Here is an 18641-nt window from a genome sequence, read left to right as displayed (position 1 = left end):
CTAAGTGAGAGAGAGTTCAGTGTAGATATACGTAAGTGAGAGAGAGTTTCGTGGGAAAGAATTTATCTGTGTATCTGTCGACCAGTTGTTTTATATTGGCAACATTATCTGATTTCATGCCAGTGAAATATCTTGAAAAGTGAAATTGAAATATGAAATTGAAATTGAGAGAGGAGAGAGCAGAGTGGAAAGCCGCTGCACCTCATCGTAGAATATATGAATATAATCAAGTGTGTCTGGGAGCAGTTCTGAGGAAGATGGGAGTGTATAAGTAGACCTGGAACAGACAGAACACAAGGTCATGTCACTAACACACTCAGTCTCAAGTGAGGTGAATCATTTCTGGGGTTTTTTTTCCGCAGACAGAAGGATTACATTTTGTATATAAGCTTACCCATATCCTACAGCTGAATGGAATGAATATCTGTCCTTCACTGTCCCTCTCTCACACTCTTAAAGTCAAATTCAAAGATGCGTGATCTGACAGATGTACAGTTTTGCCAATGCATTGCACCAAAACAAGAAAATAATGAAAAAAGAATAGAAAAAAATCTAAATTGTGGCTCTTGTTCTCTCCCTCCCTCCTTCTTCCTCTCCCCCTTCCTCTCCCCCTGTCCCCTGTGTTGTCAGCACTTGTGTAAGTGCTGCAGTATGTAAGGCCGGTACTCTGCTCGGTCATGACCTGCTCAGAAATGCACCGTGGCTGTGTACCCTGCCCGTTAGCGTGCCTCACTGCGGTCCGATCCAGGACACACCCGGACAGGTCTGCTGGACCCGAAAGCTAGAACGGGGAGGGGTGCACGACTGCGCCCTTTCCTGCTGGGGAAGAGCCCCACGCTGCGATAATCCTGAGACGGCCGGCGCCCCCACTCTGCAGGGTACAGTCTGTGGCACCAGTCTCCCTCTGAAGCACCGCTCTGATCTGCACCCCCCCCCCCCCCCCCCCCCCCCCCCCAAAAAAAACCTGCCTGCCCCTGGGGCCCTCACCCTTCCTCTGCGCCCACCAGCTCCCCCCCCCCCCCCCACTGCCCGGCCCACAGGGGGGTGTCTGAGACATTCCCCTGCACCTCTTCCAGGCAGGGGCACAGGCTGCCAGCCTCCTCAGACTGCTGCTGCGCGTGCTGTTATTACTCAGTGTTTTATGTGTGTGTTTTCACACATTCAGGGCTCCTTGAGCGAGAGTTTGCTTGTTGATGTACTTCATCTTGGTGCTGTACAATATTTTTGTCATAGTTTTGCATATTTTTGTTGTTCATGGTCCAACAACTATAGGTGCTTGAAGTCTTCTGTTTTATTTCTATTATTATTATAATTGTAATTATCATCATAATTATTATTTATTTATCATTATATTTGAACTGTGCCATTCTCTGTTAAGGCCAGACCATCTCTGAATTCCCTGATAATATGTGAAGAAGCATGGCCGTGAGGATCCATGCAGTTGTACTTGTATGTCAGTGCCCCGCCCTTACAGTGTGGACGCCACAAGAAGTCCAAACCTAAAATCTGTGCTACAGCCATGCAGATCACATTCACTGTTCACACTCACAGGCAACCGGCAACCCCAACCAGCTGTGGAGGCCGTAGGTCAGATGGTTGGGAAGCCATTTCCTTATACTGCTTTACCCCTTTTCAAACTTGCTAGCAAGTCATAGTTTATTATAGTTGGTGCTGTTGTTATCACTGTTATTGCTCTTCTTCCCCCTTTCTTGCAGTGGCCTTTAGTTTGTTGTTTTAGTTGCTCTTAATGAATTTATGGATCTTAATGAGTTAAGACATGAGGGCGGCGGTGTAGCATAGCGGTAAGGAGCAGAGCTCGTAAACGAAAGATTGCTGGATTGATTCCCTGCTGAGGCACTGTTGTTGTACCCTTGGGCAAAGTAGTTAACCCACAATCGCCTCGGTAAATATACAGCTGTATAAATAGATCATGTAGAAACTGTGACCTATGTAGCTTGCTCTGGATAAGAGCATCTGCTAAATGCCAGTAATGTGATGTAAGGCAAGCTTTATGAATGCTGGATAGCTGTTAGAGGGTGCTGATGAGTGCCTCTCTGACTCTTTGCAGATTTTGGGTTCGCAAACTTCTTCCAGCCGGGAGAGCCCCTGGCCACATGGTGCGGCAGCCCCCCCTACGCCGCGCCCGAGGTGTTCGAGGGACAGCAGTACGAGGGACCCCAGCTGGACATCTGGGTAAGACACACACGATGCTGATTGGTCACTCCAGCCCACCGTGCATCACATGGGGTTCACAGCAGTGTCTTACACTGGAGGTCAAAGGAACTGTGTAGCCTTGCCATGTCACAGGATCGGCAGACACGGCTGCTCAGTTCCCCGTCACAGTCAGCTGTTCGCTCCCGTGTCACTTCCTGTGAAGCCAGGGGAGGAAGTGACTCATGACCTCTTTCACCCTCCTCTCCGGAAAAGGTCACGAGAACGCCACATGGGGAGGAGCCTTTTCTGTTGCTGCTGTTATTGTTTAAGCTGCTCTGTCAGTTTTGCGCATCAGATCGATCTGTCAGTCTGTCAAGTTTTATGTGAGATAGCTTCACACTTTACAAATGCAGGGTATATTGATACACGTGTTGCACGGATATGGTGTGAGATAAGATGTGTGGGTGTAAAAGAGGGCGGGTGTGGGGTGGATCTGTGGGCGGGGAAGAGGGAGGGGTTTCCTGCGCTGACCACGCCCGCTGTGTCCCGCAGAGCATGGGTGTGGTGCTATACGTGCTGGTTTGTGGCGCCCTGCCCTTCGACGGCCCCACGCTGCCCGTCCTCCGACAGCGCGTCCTGGAGGGCCGCTTCCGCATCCCCTACTTCATGACGGAAGGTAGGACAGCACCTCCAAAACACGCCCCCCTTCCAGCCCCCACCCCCCACCCCTTACCCCCTACCGTCAGTTTCACAGCAGAGCCCTGGGTATCAGGGTTCGGGAAGGCTAGGACTGTGATCAGGGAGGTAGGACTCCGGCAGGTGACAAATGGCAGGGTTCTGAGTGCGGTTCCGTGCAGGACTCACTGCTGCTGCACAGAAAGGGGTCGTAGCAGAACCTGCCGTCAGATTCACAGTGAGAATGATTTTGGCAAAGGGCCCTGATCAGCCAGAAAGAATCCACTGAAGGAAGGCCTTTCCAGCACCTTAAGACACACCTGTTACCCGACCAGAAGGGCCGGGCTCAGTCCCTTTCACAGAAAGAGTTGTGCTGGGGCAGTGATGCTTTTCGGTCTTAGTATCCTCATTCAAAGTGCTGCCCTGTCATGCCCTCCCAGCCTGTAGGAATGAGCCCTATACTGTCAGAGGGACATAACAAAGATAGTCTTTCATGTACACACAACACATTTGAAAAGAGGAATTTGGCAAACCGTCTGGTAGCTCTCAAATACCTGAAACCAGTGGTCACCCTTTGATGAGCTGTGTATAGCATATCAATTGTGTTAATAGCATGTTCAAATTAACACTGCAGAACATGGAATCGTATTGTGAAATACAGATTTATTTCAGCTTTAGAGAGGCGAAAGTCTGCTTTGAGCACTGTTATAGTTTGCTGTTGCACAGTGGTGATGGCAGTAGGTGTTTTATCTCTTTGCAACCCAGTGCAGCCTTGGCAGGGATCTGTTTTTGGTTCGAGCCCAGAGAGGGAGAGAGAGAGAGGGGGATGGGAGTGGGGGAGAGAGAGAGAGAGAGAGAGAGAGAGAGAGAGATTGGAGGTGGGGGAGAGAGAGAGAGAGGTGGTGGGAGAGAGGGAAAAGGACAGGAGGAGAGGAACAGTGTTTGGCTGGCCCCTGGCCAGATTTAGGAGGGATCCTCTGGGGTAAAGCGCGTGTGTTTGACGCAAAAGACCCAGGATGTCAGGTTAGCTAATTCTGCATGAGCGCGGCTCGCAGAGATTAACTGTGGGGCCAAGCACTCAGAGCTTTACGTAACCTGGGGAAGAGCCAGCGAGAGGCTGCAGACACCTCCCACGGCACCATCTCTCCGGACGGGGGGGGATCAGAGGGGTGGGGGGGATTGTGGGGCCAGTTGCAGGGGTCAGACGGCTTTGTTCAGGGGGCCTCGAAATAATTTAGCCATGTTCAGAATGTAAGAGTGTAATTTAAGCCCCCCTGCCCCACCCCGCCCAGCTCACAGCATTTGGGAAGAACAGAACTGAATTTGGGAGAACAGATCATGCAGTTTCTCTGGCGGGGGGTGGGGGGTGTTGGGGGATGGTGGGTGGGGGCGAGGGGGTGTTAAGGGGTTGCGGGTTCACCTGTGCTGAGCTCCGTCCGGCTGCGGGTAGCGGCATGTGCAGCCGAGCGTGGAGTCACACTCCCACCACGGGACAGGATTAAGCACAGGGCAGCTGCACATCTGCGGGGAGAGAAATGAGCAGAACTGCTCCCCTTACTACACCCTGTCACCCCCCAACCCGTCCCAAATAAGAGCCGCCGTTTCCGCCAGAAAGCCGGGGAAATCAGAGTCTCCACAGCGAGAGAGGAGAGCTGGGCTGTAGTTATTGGTAGTCAGTAGTTATTTAGTAGTTGTTTGACTTTTGTAGTTATTGGAGTCGTGATGCAGTCGTGGACCATGGGGGTGTGCATCTTCCAAGGGCTGTATGCGCCTTAAAATTTAAACGCTGCTAGTAACGAGTGCTCATAAAGAGGATGGGGAGGTCTGTCCCCCCCCCAGAGGCAAAGAGATGCTTGATGGGTTATCGCTGGGGCGTCCCCTCAGAATGTGGTTCCAGCTGTGTAATGTGCCCCCCCCCCACCCACCGGCTCGCTGTGGCGTTTCCATAGAGACCCATTGTGCCACAGCTCCCAGCTGGCTCTCGGGCTGAAACGGTGTCACCCTCCGACCTCGTGCTGAGGATGGGACACCCTGCCACCGCCCCCTGTCCCCGCTGCGTCACCCAGTCTACGACACACTGCTTCATTCAGAGCTACGCACTCTGGAAACACTGTCTCATTCAGAGCTACGCAGTCCACACACAGCCCCTTCAGTCAGGGTCAGCTGGAGCATGCCTCACATTGGAGCAGTGTTAGGACAGCTGAGCATAATAATCACATTTAATTATATTTATACAGCAACCTATAAGGATCTTAATGTGCTTTAGAATGGTGGGGGTGTAGAGGGAGAGAAGTTATTTTAGCCAGTCAGATCGGGGAGTTTTTAGATAGCCAGACTGAAGGAGGTTGATTCAGAATTTAACCAGGACACCGGAATCCCCTGAGGTAAAATCACTAGATTTTAGGTTTTAGGAGTAATTTCATTGGCTGTCCTGATTTGGAGCCTATCCAAAATAGCATCTGGAGTGGACACACAGATAGGTTACCGCACTACCTGACATTTTTCCCCGGATCAGATGTTGGTTTAGATGAGGAACTGCGTTGTGTAAGGAGCGGAGCTCTTATTTGCGCTGTCCCCCGCAGACTGCGAGCACCTCATCCGCCGCATGCTGGTGCTGGACCCCTCCAAGCGGCTGTCAGTGGCGCAGATCAAAGAGCACAGGTGGATGGCCTTGGACATGCCCGTGCAGCGCCCCGCCCTCTACCAGCAGGCCACGCCCTCGGAGGGCGGGGCCAGCGTGGGCGAGTACAGCGAGCAGGTGCTGCGGCTCATGCACAGCCTGGGCATCGACCAGCACAAGACGCTGGAGGTGAGGCTGCCCCTGTACCTGCACATATACCTGCACCTATACCTGCACCTGTACCTGCACCTGTACCTATACCTTCACCTGTACCTGCACATATACCTGCACCTGTACCTGCCCCTGTACCTGCACATATACCTGTACCTGTACCTGCACCTGTACCTATACCTTCACCTGTACCTGCACATATACCTGTACCTGTACCTATACCTTCACCTGTACCTGCACATATACCTGCACCTGTACCTGCACCTGTACCTATACCTTCACCTGTACCTGCACATATACCTGTACCTGTACCTATACCTTCACCTGTACCTGCACATATACCTGTACCTGTACCTGCCCTTGTACCTGCACATGTACCTATACCTTCACCTGTACCTGTACATATACCTGTACCTGCACCTGCACCTGTACATACCTGCACCTGCACATGTACATACCTGCACCTATCTCTGCTGCTTAAAGGAGAGATGGATTATTATTCTCATCTGCTGTAATATCAAACACCCTGCTCAACCATGTCAACTTATCTGAAAGTTTATTCCTAGATTGTGAAATTATCATAACGCATGAACCGATGAGGTGTGTGTGACGGCCCCTGTCTCTCTCTCTCGCTCACAGTCTCTGCAGAGTAAGAGCTATAACCACTTTGCTGCTATCTACTACCTGCTGGTGGAGCGTCTGCGGGCTCACCGCTGCAGTTTCCCGGTGGAGCAGCGCCTGGACTCCCGGCAGCGCAGACCCAGCACCATCGCCGAGCAGACCGTCGTCAAGGTGACGGTCACCCTGCCGCCCGCTCGGGATGTCGGTCTGGGTGTGGTGCGACTGTCGCCGTGGTAACGCCCTCTCTCTCCCCCGCAGACGAGCTCGGCCGCCTCACAGGTGGGCCTCCTCCCGCAGAATGTGCGACTCCTACGATCCTCGGCCCCGCCCCAGGCCTCCGCCGACGCCTCCTTCCCCTTCCCACAATCCCCCTGCCAGCCCGAGCACAGCCTCATGGAGGAGGAGGTGGCCACGCCCAAGGTAAGGCAGGTCCTGGGTGGGTGTGCGGGAACATCTTTTGTGTAGAGTGTGTATGCAAATGTCTCTGTGAGTGGGAAGTGTGTGCACGTGTTTTGGGGGTGGGGGTTGGTGTGCACACGTCCCAGTCTGTGCAGCCATTTCTCTGACCTGTTGCTGGCTGTGCTGCAGTGGGCAGGTCCTCATTCACCACACTCAGCGCTAATCACATCACTGGCATGTAGTCAGAAGCCTGTGAGGCCACTAAGCCAGGGAGGCCAATGCTGAGAGCTGATAAGAAACAGGAATGTCTTACTGATCTCAGCCTTGGAGAGAATGTCAGAGCTCTGGGCTGCTGGGAAGAGGTAGGTCTGGAATAGCAGTTTGGGGAAGAGCAGTCTGAGCAGCATTAATGACACTCATGTGCTGTGTGGGGATCCTGGGAGTGACGGCAGGCCTCGAGAACTCGACATAGTTTTGTATCATGAGTTTTATGGATGCGCACATGTAAATCCACACACACACAGACAGACACACACACACAAACACACACACACACACACACACAGACACACACACGCACGCGCACACACACGTTAACAGAGACACACACTCACAGCCCGTGGGGAGGGTAAGTACGCAGTGAAAGTGTGTGTGAATGTGTCAGCAGGACGCAGGCGCTGAGAAGGTGCTCCCTCGGGCCCTGTGCTGCTGTTAGGTAACGCTGCGCTCGCCGGGGTCGGGGGGGTCATAGCCCACTTGACTGCAGCAGAAGCACTGCCCCCCCCCAGCTCTGCCTGGTGATGAGGCACATACGCCGGGCCAGCGAATGCACTCTCACAGCCAGTAGAGAGGTCACACCGGTATCACTGCGCCCCACATGCCCACATACCCCAGCCAGCGTTGACCTCCTCCCCCTCCCCCTCCCCGGGGCTGGGGGACGGGCGGGGGGTGTCGGGTGGGGGGGGCACTCCCCAGAGGCTGCCGTGCTCTCAGACTCTCTGCAGCTGCCCCCGATTGCGTAACGGGTTCAGTCAGGCACGCTCGTCATGACCGCACTGAGCATTCTGCACGACAGCTGCCCGGCTCTACCCAGCATGCCGCACTCAGCAGCGCCATCCTCTCTGTCTGACTGGGGGCAGCAGCGTGGTGCAGTGGCCGGGGGTTCGATTCCCCGCTGGCGGCACTGGTGTTGAACCCTTGGGCAAGATACATAACCAACAATCAGCTGTATGTAAGCTATGCAAGTCACTCTGGATAAGAGTGTCTGCTAAATGCTAATAATGTGATGTAATCTAATGTCTGCCAAGTCATCCAACACGCTCACCCTTTCTGCTCTGGCTTCCTGTGAGGGAAGGGGGGCAGTTTGGGAATCAGGGGGTCAGAAAGTCAGCGTGTTTCTGACCCTCTGCTGGCCGTCAGTCCCCTCTGTGTCAGAGCGCAGGGACAGCGTGATATAACACACCGCAGTGTGTCAGAGCGCAGGGACAGCGTGATATAACACACCGCAGTGTGTCAGAGCGCAGGGACAGCGTGATATAACACACCACAGCGTGCACCGCGAGGCCTGCTCATCCGGCAGCAGTGACACTGGGCGGGGGGGGGCGTACACCGCTCGGTGGGGGCACATCACGCGGCCCCCTGCTGACGTCAGCACGGTCGCAGTAGCATGGAGCTGTTAGCGGCGTCCCAGTGAATGCGGCCTGTCTCTGAGAGCGAGGGTTACATAACAGAGCATCTGATTGTGGAGAGATTCAGGGTACAGGAGCAGGCAGCCAGCATGCAGGTCTCTCTCTCTCTGCTGGAGCTACACACAGTGCAGGTCTCTCTCTCTGCTGGAGCTACACACAGTGCAGGTCTCTCTCTCTCTCTCTCTCTCTCTGCTGAAGCTACACACAGTGCAGGTCTCTCTCTCTCTCTCTCTCTCTCTCTCTCTGCTGGAGCTACACACAGTGCAGGTCTCTCTCTCTCTCTCTCTCTGCTGGAGCTACACACAGTGCAGGTCTCTCTCTCTCTGCTGGAGCTACACACAGTGCAGGTCTCTCTCTCTCTGCTGGAGCTACACACAGTTCAGGTCTCTCTCTCTCTCTCTCTCTCTCTCTCTGCTGGAGCTACACACAGTGCAGGTCTCTCTCTCTCTGCTGGAGCTACACACAGTGCAGGTCTCTCTCTCTCTCTCTCTCTGCTGGAGCTACACACAGTGCAGGTCTCTCTCTCTCTGCTGGAGCTACACACAGTGCAGGTCTCTCTCTCTCTTTCTCTCTGCTGGAGCTACACACAGTGCAGGTCTCTCTCTCTCTGCTGGAGCTACACACAGTGCAGGTCTCTCTCTCTCTCTCTCTCTCTCTCTCTCTCTCTCTCTGCTGGAGCTACACACAATGCAGGGGGAAGGCTTGCTGCAGGATACTGCTCAGGAATCAGATGTGGTGTGTGTGTGTGTGTGTGTGTGTGTGTGTGTGTGTGGTGTGTGGTGTGTGTGTGTGTGTGTTTGGGTGTGTGTCTTTAAGTGTGTCTGTAACTGCCCTCTCAGACAAAACGCACCTCTTGTGGATGAAATCTAAAACAGCTGTTGTCTTACTGTGAAATAAGGGAGGCTTAAAGGGTTAATAGCATCAGTTCCTTATGAGTAGCATTCAATATTTATATTTTATAGAAGCTCACAGTTAATTATGACTTCCTGGAAAACCTCAGTATTTTAAAAAGAACCCCACAGTGCCTGGCTGAGCCACTCAGTGGCCCTGAAAAGAGTTCCTTTTAAATGCTCACACGTTCCACCCGGCCTTCCTTTCCCTGGAATCTCCCTGGGGGTGCTCTTCCTGATCCCCCTAAACCTGACCCTGCCGAACGCCTCGGCCCTCACGCTACGCCTTTCGGTTCCAGTGAAATTCGGGAAGCGCAGAGGGTGTTTCGCAACAGCCTCTTAGGACAGAACGTTCCGGCAGGCAGGAAGTTCCGGAACAAACAGGGCGGACGTTACCTGAGCGGTGTCTGCGAGCTCTCGGGAGTAATCCGTCACACGAGGCCGGCCTCGCTAACGCGGCGTGACGTAGGTGATGCTTTGCAGCGGAGCACCTGCTGGCCATCAGCGCTGCGGAGCGTCGCGTGACAGACGCCTAACTGCTCGCGATCGCCAGACGGACGGATTTCTGTGCAGCAGACCAGGGCCGCAGCTGGAAGGCAGTCAGCCTCGTTCAGCGGCTCAAATGCAGTGTGACTGACGGCCTTTCTGGGCCAACAGGAAGTTCAGACGGGAGCCTTCTGCTAATCCGAGGTCACCATAGTGTAGAATAGGGTGTATGATCTTAAACCTTTTTCCTTAGCAAAGCCCTTGTATATTTAATGACAGGGAATGAGACGGATGGCATAATGGCTATAGTGAAAGAAAGTGTTTACAGAGAGGTTCAAATTGCCTTCCGGCATCTCACCGACTAGAAACGTAAGGTTTCGCTTTTCGGTCATTTCCTCGAGGGACATTGTAAGTTAGATGTGTCCCCACAGCCCTGAGAAATGCTGGAAAATATTTTCATTCAGGAAAGGCAGGGGACAGTTCTGGGAAGTCTGTCAAAGTGTTTCTGACCCAAAATATTTTACAGTAACATGACTCAGAGAATCCTCTTCCTGTAATTCTTTAACGTAACCTGGTTCCACAGTAAATTCACTTGTTCTGGAATGCAGATCGTCTTGAAATGGATCCAGGAGTCTTTGTGCAGACGTGTAAAATGTGAGTGTGATGTGAGTGGGAGCTCTGTTTTGATGTGGCGTGGACAGGGTGCTGCTGCTGGCATAAGCCGCTATTGGCGTTCAGGCCACACTGGGCGTGGCAGTCCTCACGACCGTGTAACGGGAAGCTCATCCGTCCCTCCGCAGGTCAACGGCTGCCTCCTGGACCCCCTGCCTCCCGTCACCATCCGCAAGGCCAGCACCTCGTCGCCTAGCAACATGATGGAGACGTCCATCGACGAGGGCATCGAGACGGAGGAACCCGACATGGAGGATGACCCCGCCCACGTCTTCACCGCCCTGCAGACCGCCCGCTTCGGACAGCGCAGGCATACCCTGTCTGAGGTCACCAACCAGCCCGGCGTGGTGGCCAGCGCAGGTCAGTGCAGTGATGTCATCACTGTGGGACCGCTTAAACTGGCGTATGTCCTCACATTTTCAGTGCTGGGATAGGCTGCTCACCTGAGTCGTGGTGTAGCAGTTTCTCACTACAGAGTTTACTAACCAGCCAAATCACTGTCGTTAGCTGAGTCAACACAGGGAGAGTGCTCATGAAGAGAGTGTGCTTTTGGGTCATGTGATCGAGCACAGTCAGTGCTAGCTGGAAGATGATTATACAGAGCTGTGACTGTGTGGCTTGGTTTGTGCTGCCACTTCTTGTTGCTAAGGGCCTCGTGTCCTTCATTTGTGATGTCACTGTTGTTGCTAACGCCCTTGTGTCTCGTGTTTATGATGTCACAGGGAAGCTGTTCAGCCTGGGACACAACCCCTCCCTGGGCAGTGTGGACTCAGAGTACGACATGGGCTCGGTGCACAGTGACCTCAGCCTGCTGGAAGACCCCCCCGCGCTCAATGAGGTGGTACTGGCCAACGCCTCGGTCACCCGCATGACTCCGCCCTTCATCGGAGTGAGGCCCGCCAACCCCGCCATGCAGGCACTGAGCTCACAGAGGCGGGAGGCCCACAACCGATCCCCGATCAGCTTCCGCGAGGGACGGCGAGCTTCTGACACCTCCCTCACGCAAGGTGCGCGCTCTCTCTCTCTCTGTCTCGCTCTCACTACCTCGCTCTACCTCTCCCCTTCTCCCCTTTTCCCCTTCTCTCTCCCTGTCTCTCCCTCTCTCTCTGTCTGTCCCAGTGTTTCTTTATCTTTGTGTCTTTCTCGTTATTTCTGTCTCCCTCTCACCCCTCCCTTTTTCTTTCTTCTTCCTCCCTCCCTCTCTCTCTGTCTGTGAATGTCTGCTGACCCTCTTTCACTCTTTCTCCATCTCACTCTCATTCTCCCCCTTATCTCTCTCTCCCTCTGTCCCTCCGCCTTATGATTCAGGTTATGAATCAGCCCCTGCTATGAACAGCAGGCCCACGTAGTCCTGTATAATTCTCCATCCCTCGTCCTGTGTAATTACTCTCAAACGCTCCAGAGCTCAGAATGAGAGGAGGTATTTCTGGGTGCCTCTCCTGTCTGTGAGGCAGGAGCCCAGAGACACCAAATCCTGTTCTAGTGTGTTCTGCTGCCTCTGTGAATAAGCCAGGAGCTGCAGGCCTCTGCTGTCTGCGCCTTAAATAGTCCTGATGATTCAAATTCAGAACTGAGAACAAGTCACAGGGTGCTGGAGAAGAGGAACCATCACAAAAACCCATGATGTGAGAGCTGAGTTTAGCCAGTAACCGACACGCACATACATACGCAGACACACGAACACACACATGAACAGACGCGCGCGCGCACACACACTCTCAGTCACACACCACCCAGTTGAGGGAATTAGGGATGTGCTCTGGGTGTTTTAACACCGTTGCTCACTGGACGCAGTGTGCTGTGTGTTCTGGGTGTTTTAACGCAGTTGCTCACTGGACGCAGTGTGCTGTGTGTTCTGGGTGTTTTAACGCCGTTGCTCACTGGACGCAGTGTGCTGTGTTCTCTGGGTGTTTTAACGCAGTTGCTCACTGGACGCGGTGTGCTCTGGGTGTTTTAACGCAGTTGCTCACTGGACGCAGTGTGCTGTGTTCTCTGGGTGTTTTAACGCAGTTGCTCACTGGACGCGGTGTGCTCTGGGTGTTTTAACGCAGTTGCTCACTGGACGCAGTGTGCTGTGTTCTCTGGGTGTTTTAACGCAGTTGCTCACTGGACGCGGTGTGCTCTGGGTGTTTTAACGCCGTTGCTCACTGGACGCGGTGTGCTGTGTGTTCTGGGTGTTTTAACGCAGTTGCTCACTGGACGCAGTGTGCTGTGTGTTCTGGGTGTTTTAACGCAGTTGCTCACTGGACGCAGTGTGTTCTGGGTGTTTTAACGCCGTTGCTCACTGGACGCGGTGTGCTGTGTGTTCTGGGTGTTTTAACGCAGTTGCTCACTGGACGCAGTGTGCTCTGGGTGTTGTAACGCCGTTGCTCACTGGACGCGGTGTGCTGTGTGTTCTGGGTGTTTTAACGCAGTTGCTCACTGGACGCGGTGTGCTCTGGGTGTTGTAACGCCGTTGCTCACTGGACGCGGTGTGCTGTGTGTTCTGGGTGTTTTAACGCAGTTGCTCACTGGACGCGGTGTGCTCTGGGTGTGTTAACGCCGTTGCTCACTGCACGCGGTGTTCTGTGTTCAGGTTTGGTGGCGTTCAGGCAGCACCTGCAGAACCTGGCCCGGACCAAAGGCATCCTGGAGCTGAACAAAGCGCAGCTGCTGTACGAGCAGGTGGGGTCCGGGGACGAGCCCCCCCTGCTGCCCCACAGCCCACACCCCTACCTGCAGGACCTGCTGGATCCCCTGCTGCAGGTCAGTACACACACACACACACACACACACACACACACACACACAGTCGCGCACACACACTCATACACACTCATACACACACACACACACGCATATACACACACACACACACACACACACACACAGTCACGCACACACACACACACACACGCATACACACACACAGTCACGCGCACACACACACACACACACAGCAGTACACACACACACACACACACACACAGCAGTACACACACACTCACACACACACACACACACAGTCGCGCACACACGCACAGTCGCGCACACACACTCATACACACTCATACACACACACACACACGCATATACACACACACACACACACACACACACACACACACACACACAGCAGTACACACACACACACACACAGCAGTACACACACACACACACACACACACACAGCAGTACACACACACACACACACAGCAGTACACACACACACACACACACACACACACAGCAGTACACACACACACACACACAGCAGTACACACACACACACACACACACACACACACAGTCGCGCACACACACTCATACACACTCATACACACACACACACACGCATATACACACACACACACACACACACACACACACACACACAGTCACGCACACACACACACACACACGCATACACACACACAGTCACGCACACACACACACACACAGTCACGCACACACACACACACACACACGCATACACACACACAGTCACGCACACACACACACACAGTCACGCACACACACACACACACACACTCATACACACACACACATTCACACACTGTCATATATACACACACACACACACACACACACACAGCAGTACACACACACACACACACACACACACCTCCTGACCGCTGCAGCGGTTTGCCAGTGAATCACAGGCAGGCGCTGTTATGTAAGGCAGAAGAAGCGGCTGATTGTGCGCTGTTTTCTGGCTCTGCTCTCTGAAAGCCGCCATTGTTGCGGTACCGCGGGTCACTGCAGCGGCTGCTGCCCCGCTCGCCGCTGACACTCAGGAAGCCCTGTCGGCCAATCAGCTGCCAGGGCCTGCCTTACATAAGCGCCGGCACAGGACAGGGCTGCTTCCCAACCGCAGCACATCCCCATCAAGAAAGTAACAGACATGGGAGACTATATGTAATCACTGGAACTTACTGGATGTGTGTGTGATAACTCTGTGTGTGTGTGTGTGTGTGTGTGTGTGTGTGTGTGTGTGTGTGTGTGTGTGTGTGTGTGTGTGATAACTCTGTGTTTGTGTGTGTGTGTGTGTGTGTGATAACTCTGTGTTTGTGTGTGTGTGTGTGTGTGATAACTCTGTGTGTGTGTGTGGTGTGTTTGCAGGGGGAAGGTTCCCAGCAGCAGGATGGAGTAGCCATGTTCCACAGTGGAGCCGCTCCCCCTCTGCTAGCAAGAAGACAGAGCTTGGAGACCCAGTACCTCAGCAACAGACTGCAGGTAACCCCCCCACTGCAGGTAACCCCCCCACACAGACACCCAGTACCTCAGCAACAGACTGCAGGTAACCCCCCACCTGAGCCAGCACCCCCCCCCCCCCCAACTGCAGGTAACCCCCCCCACACAGACACCCAGTACCTCAGCAACAGACTGCAGGTAACCCCCCCACCTGAGCCAGCACCTCACCTCACCGCCCCCCCCCCCCCCCACCACTGCAGGTAACCCCCCCACTGCAGGTAACCCCCCCACACAAACACCCAGTACCTCAGCAACAGACTGCAGGTAACCCCCCCACCTGAGCCAGCACCTCACCTCACCGCCCCCCCCCCCCCCCCCCCACCACTGCAGGTAACCCCCCCACTGCAGGTAACCCCCCCACACAAACACCCAGTACCTCAGCAACAGACTGCAGGTAACCCCCCACCTGAGCCAGCACCTCGACTGCAGGTGACCCCCCCACACAGACACCCAGTACCTCAGCAACAGACTGCAGCTGAAAGTACACGCATCCATCTCTCACTGAAAGTGAAAAGTAAGGTTTAGACCCCACCCCCAGGCCCTGCTCCGCCCCTGACCACGCCCCTCACGCTCCCCTGCCTGCTTCCTGTCTCCCCACAGAAAGCCGGGCTGATGGCCAACTCCCCCAGCAGCTGCCAGATGTTCTGCAAGGAGACCCCCCGCAGCCTGGAGCAGCAGCTGCAGGAGCACAGGTAAAGAGAGCTCACTCCCCAACACACACACACTCTCTCACACACACACACACACACACACACACACACACACACACACACACACACACACTCTCACACACACACACACACACACCCCTGCTCCTCCCTGACCCCCCCGCCCTCCTCTCTCCCCCCAGGCTGTACCAGAAGAGGCTGCACCTGCAGAAGCAGTCCCAGCTGCAGGCCTACTTCAACCAGATGCAGATCGCCGAGGGCTCGTACCCCCACCCCGGCCCCATGGGCCACCCGGAGACCACTGCTCCGTCCCAGGTCGCCATCGCCCCGGCACCGTCCCCCCAGTTCCCGCGGCCCCCGCCCCTCAGCCCCCTCATGGAGCCCAGCGCTGAGGCCCTCGTGTATGAGCCCTACGCAGGGCACTACCCCCACCTCCTGCACCCCCCCCATCCCCTTGCCGGGCCAGCCCAACCCCAGACCCACCCCCCGGAGCCGCTGGGATACCCCGCGGGCCTGAGCCTGTCTCCCCCGGCGGAGGCGCTTTACCCAGAGCAGTACCAGTACCCCCTGGACCCCGGACAGCCCCCTCCTCCTGCGGGCCTGACCGAGGGTCCCGGGGCGGGGTACGAGGCGCCGGGGCCGGGGTACGAGGGCCTGGCCCTGCCGGAGCTCCACGGCTCCTTCCTGGAGGGAGAGATGATGGAGACGGTGGATTCGCAGCACGGCTTTGTGCTGGTGAACTGAGCGCAGAGAATGGGAGAGAAGCAGTGTTACCCCGAGACTTGCACAACTGTGGGGGGGAGGGGAGGGTGGAGGCAGGCGTGTGTGTGTTGCAGGGGGGAGGAGAGAGCTGGACAGACCGACCGACAGACAGACAGACAGAGACAGTGTGAGTTTTTTGTATCATTAATTCTATTTTGGTCGTTGTGAACCTCAGACTTTCTCCCAAAATGCTCCCTACCTCCCTACCCAAACCCCCCTGTCCCCAGCAGCCCTGTCGTGCTGCAGCGGGTCCTGGGTGCTGGGCAAGTGTGGCTGAGGACACGCGTGTTCGTGTGCGTGTGGCCGTGCACATGTGTGATGTGACGTCGCTGCCGGAGAGCTGAGGGCAGCAGCCGTGCACTGGGAGAGGCATGGGCCCAGCGGACCCCCTCACAAACACCCCCCGCCCCCCCTGACCCCCCCGCGGAGCCCAGCGGTGGGCACAAGAGCACAAATGGCAACAAGGTTTTCCTTTTTGTATTAACACAGGACAGAGACTTCGCACAAGTTTGCGGATGAGACATTTCATACAAACGACAAAAAAAACTACAACGTGCCCTTCACAGGCGCCGTGACGTGACCGTGGAGTTTTCGTGTGGCAATATTGAAGCAATACGTTCATCATGAACTGAAAGGAGCCTTAAACACGTCGTAGGTTTCTGAAGGATTGTGCGCTTTTTTTAAATAACCTAAAGAATTGTCGAGTGTTAAGTTCAGGAGGACTCAAAGCTATGTCACTTAACACTGGATTCAGACACCCAGCTCACTCTGGCTCTCTTGGAGACAAGCTTAAAAGAAAGGAGGATTTTGTTTTTACTTATTAAAATCTACTTGAAACTTAATAATAAATTGCTGACTAAACTGAAACGCTACTTTTCCGAAAAATAGGATGACAAAAAAATTGTACTGTATTTGTCAGTCTTTGCGACAGAGGCCAGACGAGACAGATGTCTGGAGAAGTGGTTTTACTGCTGCACTTTTTCAAGGAAGTAAAAAGGAAATTACAGGAAGAGGAAGTGGCAGCTGGAAGGAAGATCCAGCTATGCCTCTTCCAGAGAGACTGAACCGAAGGGACACAAGAATGGACAGGTCAAAGTAGGGATCTTTCAGAGTTCAGACCAGAGAGAATTATGTGTCAGTGATTGTTCTTTGTGATTTGTATAAATTAGGGTTTAGCGATTCTTGAATTTATTTCAATTCAAGAAATCACAAAAAATAATGTGTTCAGTGTGGTAGTGCTGTGCCTTTTACTTTTTATTTTTTCTTTAATTTAAGATTTCAAAAAATATATTTTTGGTTTGGTATTTTTTGTTTTGTTTTGTTTTGTTCATGGTTTTCTTTCTGGAAATAAGTAGACCCAGTTTTACAAAGGTACAAAACCAAAGTCCCTTACGAAGGTTTGGGGTCCAGACCCACTATGTGGAGTCTGGATTCTCTTAGTGAGCTTCTACACAGCAATTTTATTTCAATATCTTTTATTAGTTTTTTTTTTTTTTTTTTTTGGTCAATCAGTATATGCCGTGCAAAAGTATTATAGCAATATTTATGAATAACAGTTATGATGCTGAAATTAAGGGTAGTTGAACGTGTTACAGTATCATGTTGTTTGTATCTCACCACACCCCAGCCGAAAGAGACACCCCTCTTCTAGAGACTCGTCATTGATGTTGACCACACATAAGCTAACTTGCTGTTGAGATATAAAAAAGAAAGGTTTATTGGAACGCTGTGCGTGTCATTCTTTCTGTGTCCGAGTCGTTGATCTCCGTTTGAAGTGAACTCTAGAGTTCATGGCCGCTGTCCTTTCTTCTGAGGATCAAGACATAATGAAGTTAATAATACTAGTTATAATAATGACTTGCATTGTATGTAGCACCTGCCTGGGTTGTGCACCACCGTAGCTATACTAATGCTCTCCACACATCAGGTGAGGTGAAGAGGGAGGCATTCCTTCAGTTATACACAGGGATTCTTAGAGAGTCAGATCAGAATAAGCAGATTTCGATGGGGCATTTGGCCAGAACAGCGCAACACGGCAGGAAGATGTCGAAACGATGCGTTTTATGCTTGTCATACTGTACGTGCGGAACGTCGACGGTCTGCGCTCGTTACGATTTGGTTTACTCAGAAATAAATCATTGGCCAACTTCAAGAAAAACTCATTTCAAAAGTGCGTTCATGCCTATAGGCTCACTACAGCGTCGGACAAGCACGCTGCCCTTCCAGCTCACTCTTTCACAACGCTCTCGTGAATGCAACCCCGTACGAAGTCTGAAATTCCAGCCTGCTCTCCGCACCTCGGCACTGAGCGTCTGTCACCGTCTTACATAAAGCAGGATGCAGGGGGTGTCGTGACTAATCCACTTGGTGACTGACACGGCCTCATATTTCATATTCATAGCACATTGCGGTGCTTATGGGTCTATTCTCGAAGCTCTCAACATTTATAGCAACTTTCAGGCTTTTTATAGAGCGGCGGCAGCATTGTTTTTTATTCTATGGCACGATAGCCTGTGTAGGTGGATTCCAATGGAGGAGTGATTCATACAGAGTGATTCATAAAAGCAGGTGATTCATGATT

The 18641-nt window shown here is 53.3% G+C and overlaps 1 protein-coding gene across 1 annotated transcript in view; it reads left to right on the top strand.

Annotated features, from left to right (window-relative positions):
• The window catches only part of sik2b (salt-inducible kinase 2b), a 42654-nt gene extending 25438 nt beyond the window's left edge, over positions 1-17216 (top strand). The window contains exons 5-15 of the mRNA XM_036536626.1: positions 2069-2193; positions 2707-2830; positions 5412-5638; positions 6260-6412; positions 6500-6661; positions 10505-10736; positions 11099-11383; positions 12952-13121; positions 14499-14612; positions 15231-15322; positions 15481-17216. Of these exons, the coding sequence (XP_036392519.1) occupies positions 2069-2193; positions 2707-2830; positions 5412-5638; positions 6260-6412; positions 6500-6661; positions 10505-10736; positions 11099-11383; positions 12952-13121; positions 14499-14612; positions 15231-15322; positions 15481-16042 (2246 nt within the window). The 3' untranslated portion in view covers positions 16043-17216. The remainder of the gene's footprint in view (positions 1-2068; positions 2194-2706; positions 2831-5411; positions 5639-6259; positions 6413-6499; positions 6662-10504; positions 10737-11098; positions 11384-12951; positions 13122-14498; positions 14613-15230; positions 15323-15480) is intronic.
• The last annotated feature ends 1425 nt before the right edge of the window (positions 17217-18641 follow it).

Source organism: Megalops cyprinoides, chromosome 9 (genome assembly GCF_013368585.1).
Source record: "Megalops cyprinoides isolate fMegCyp1 chromosome 9, fMegCyp1.pri, whole genome shotgun sequence".
Classification (NCBI taxonomy): Eukaryota; Metazoa; Chordata; class Actinopteri; order Elopiformes; family Megalopidae; genus Megalops; species Megalops cyprinoides.
Note: the sequence above shows the minus strand (reverse complement) of the source record. Positions and strands in the feature narration are given on the sequence as shown.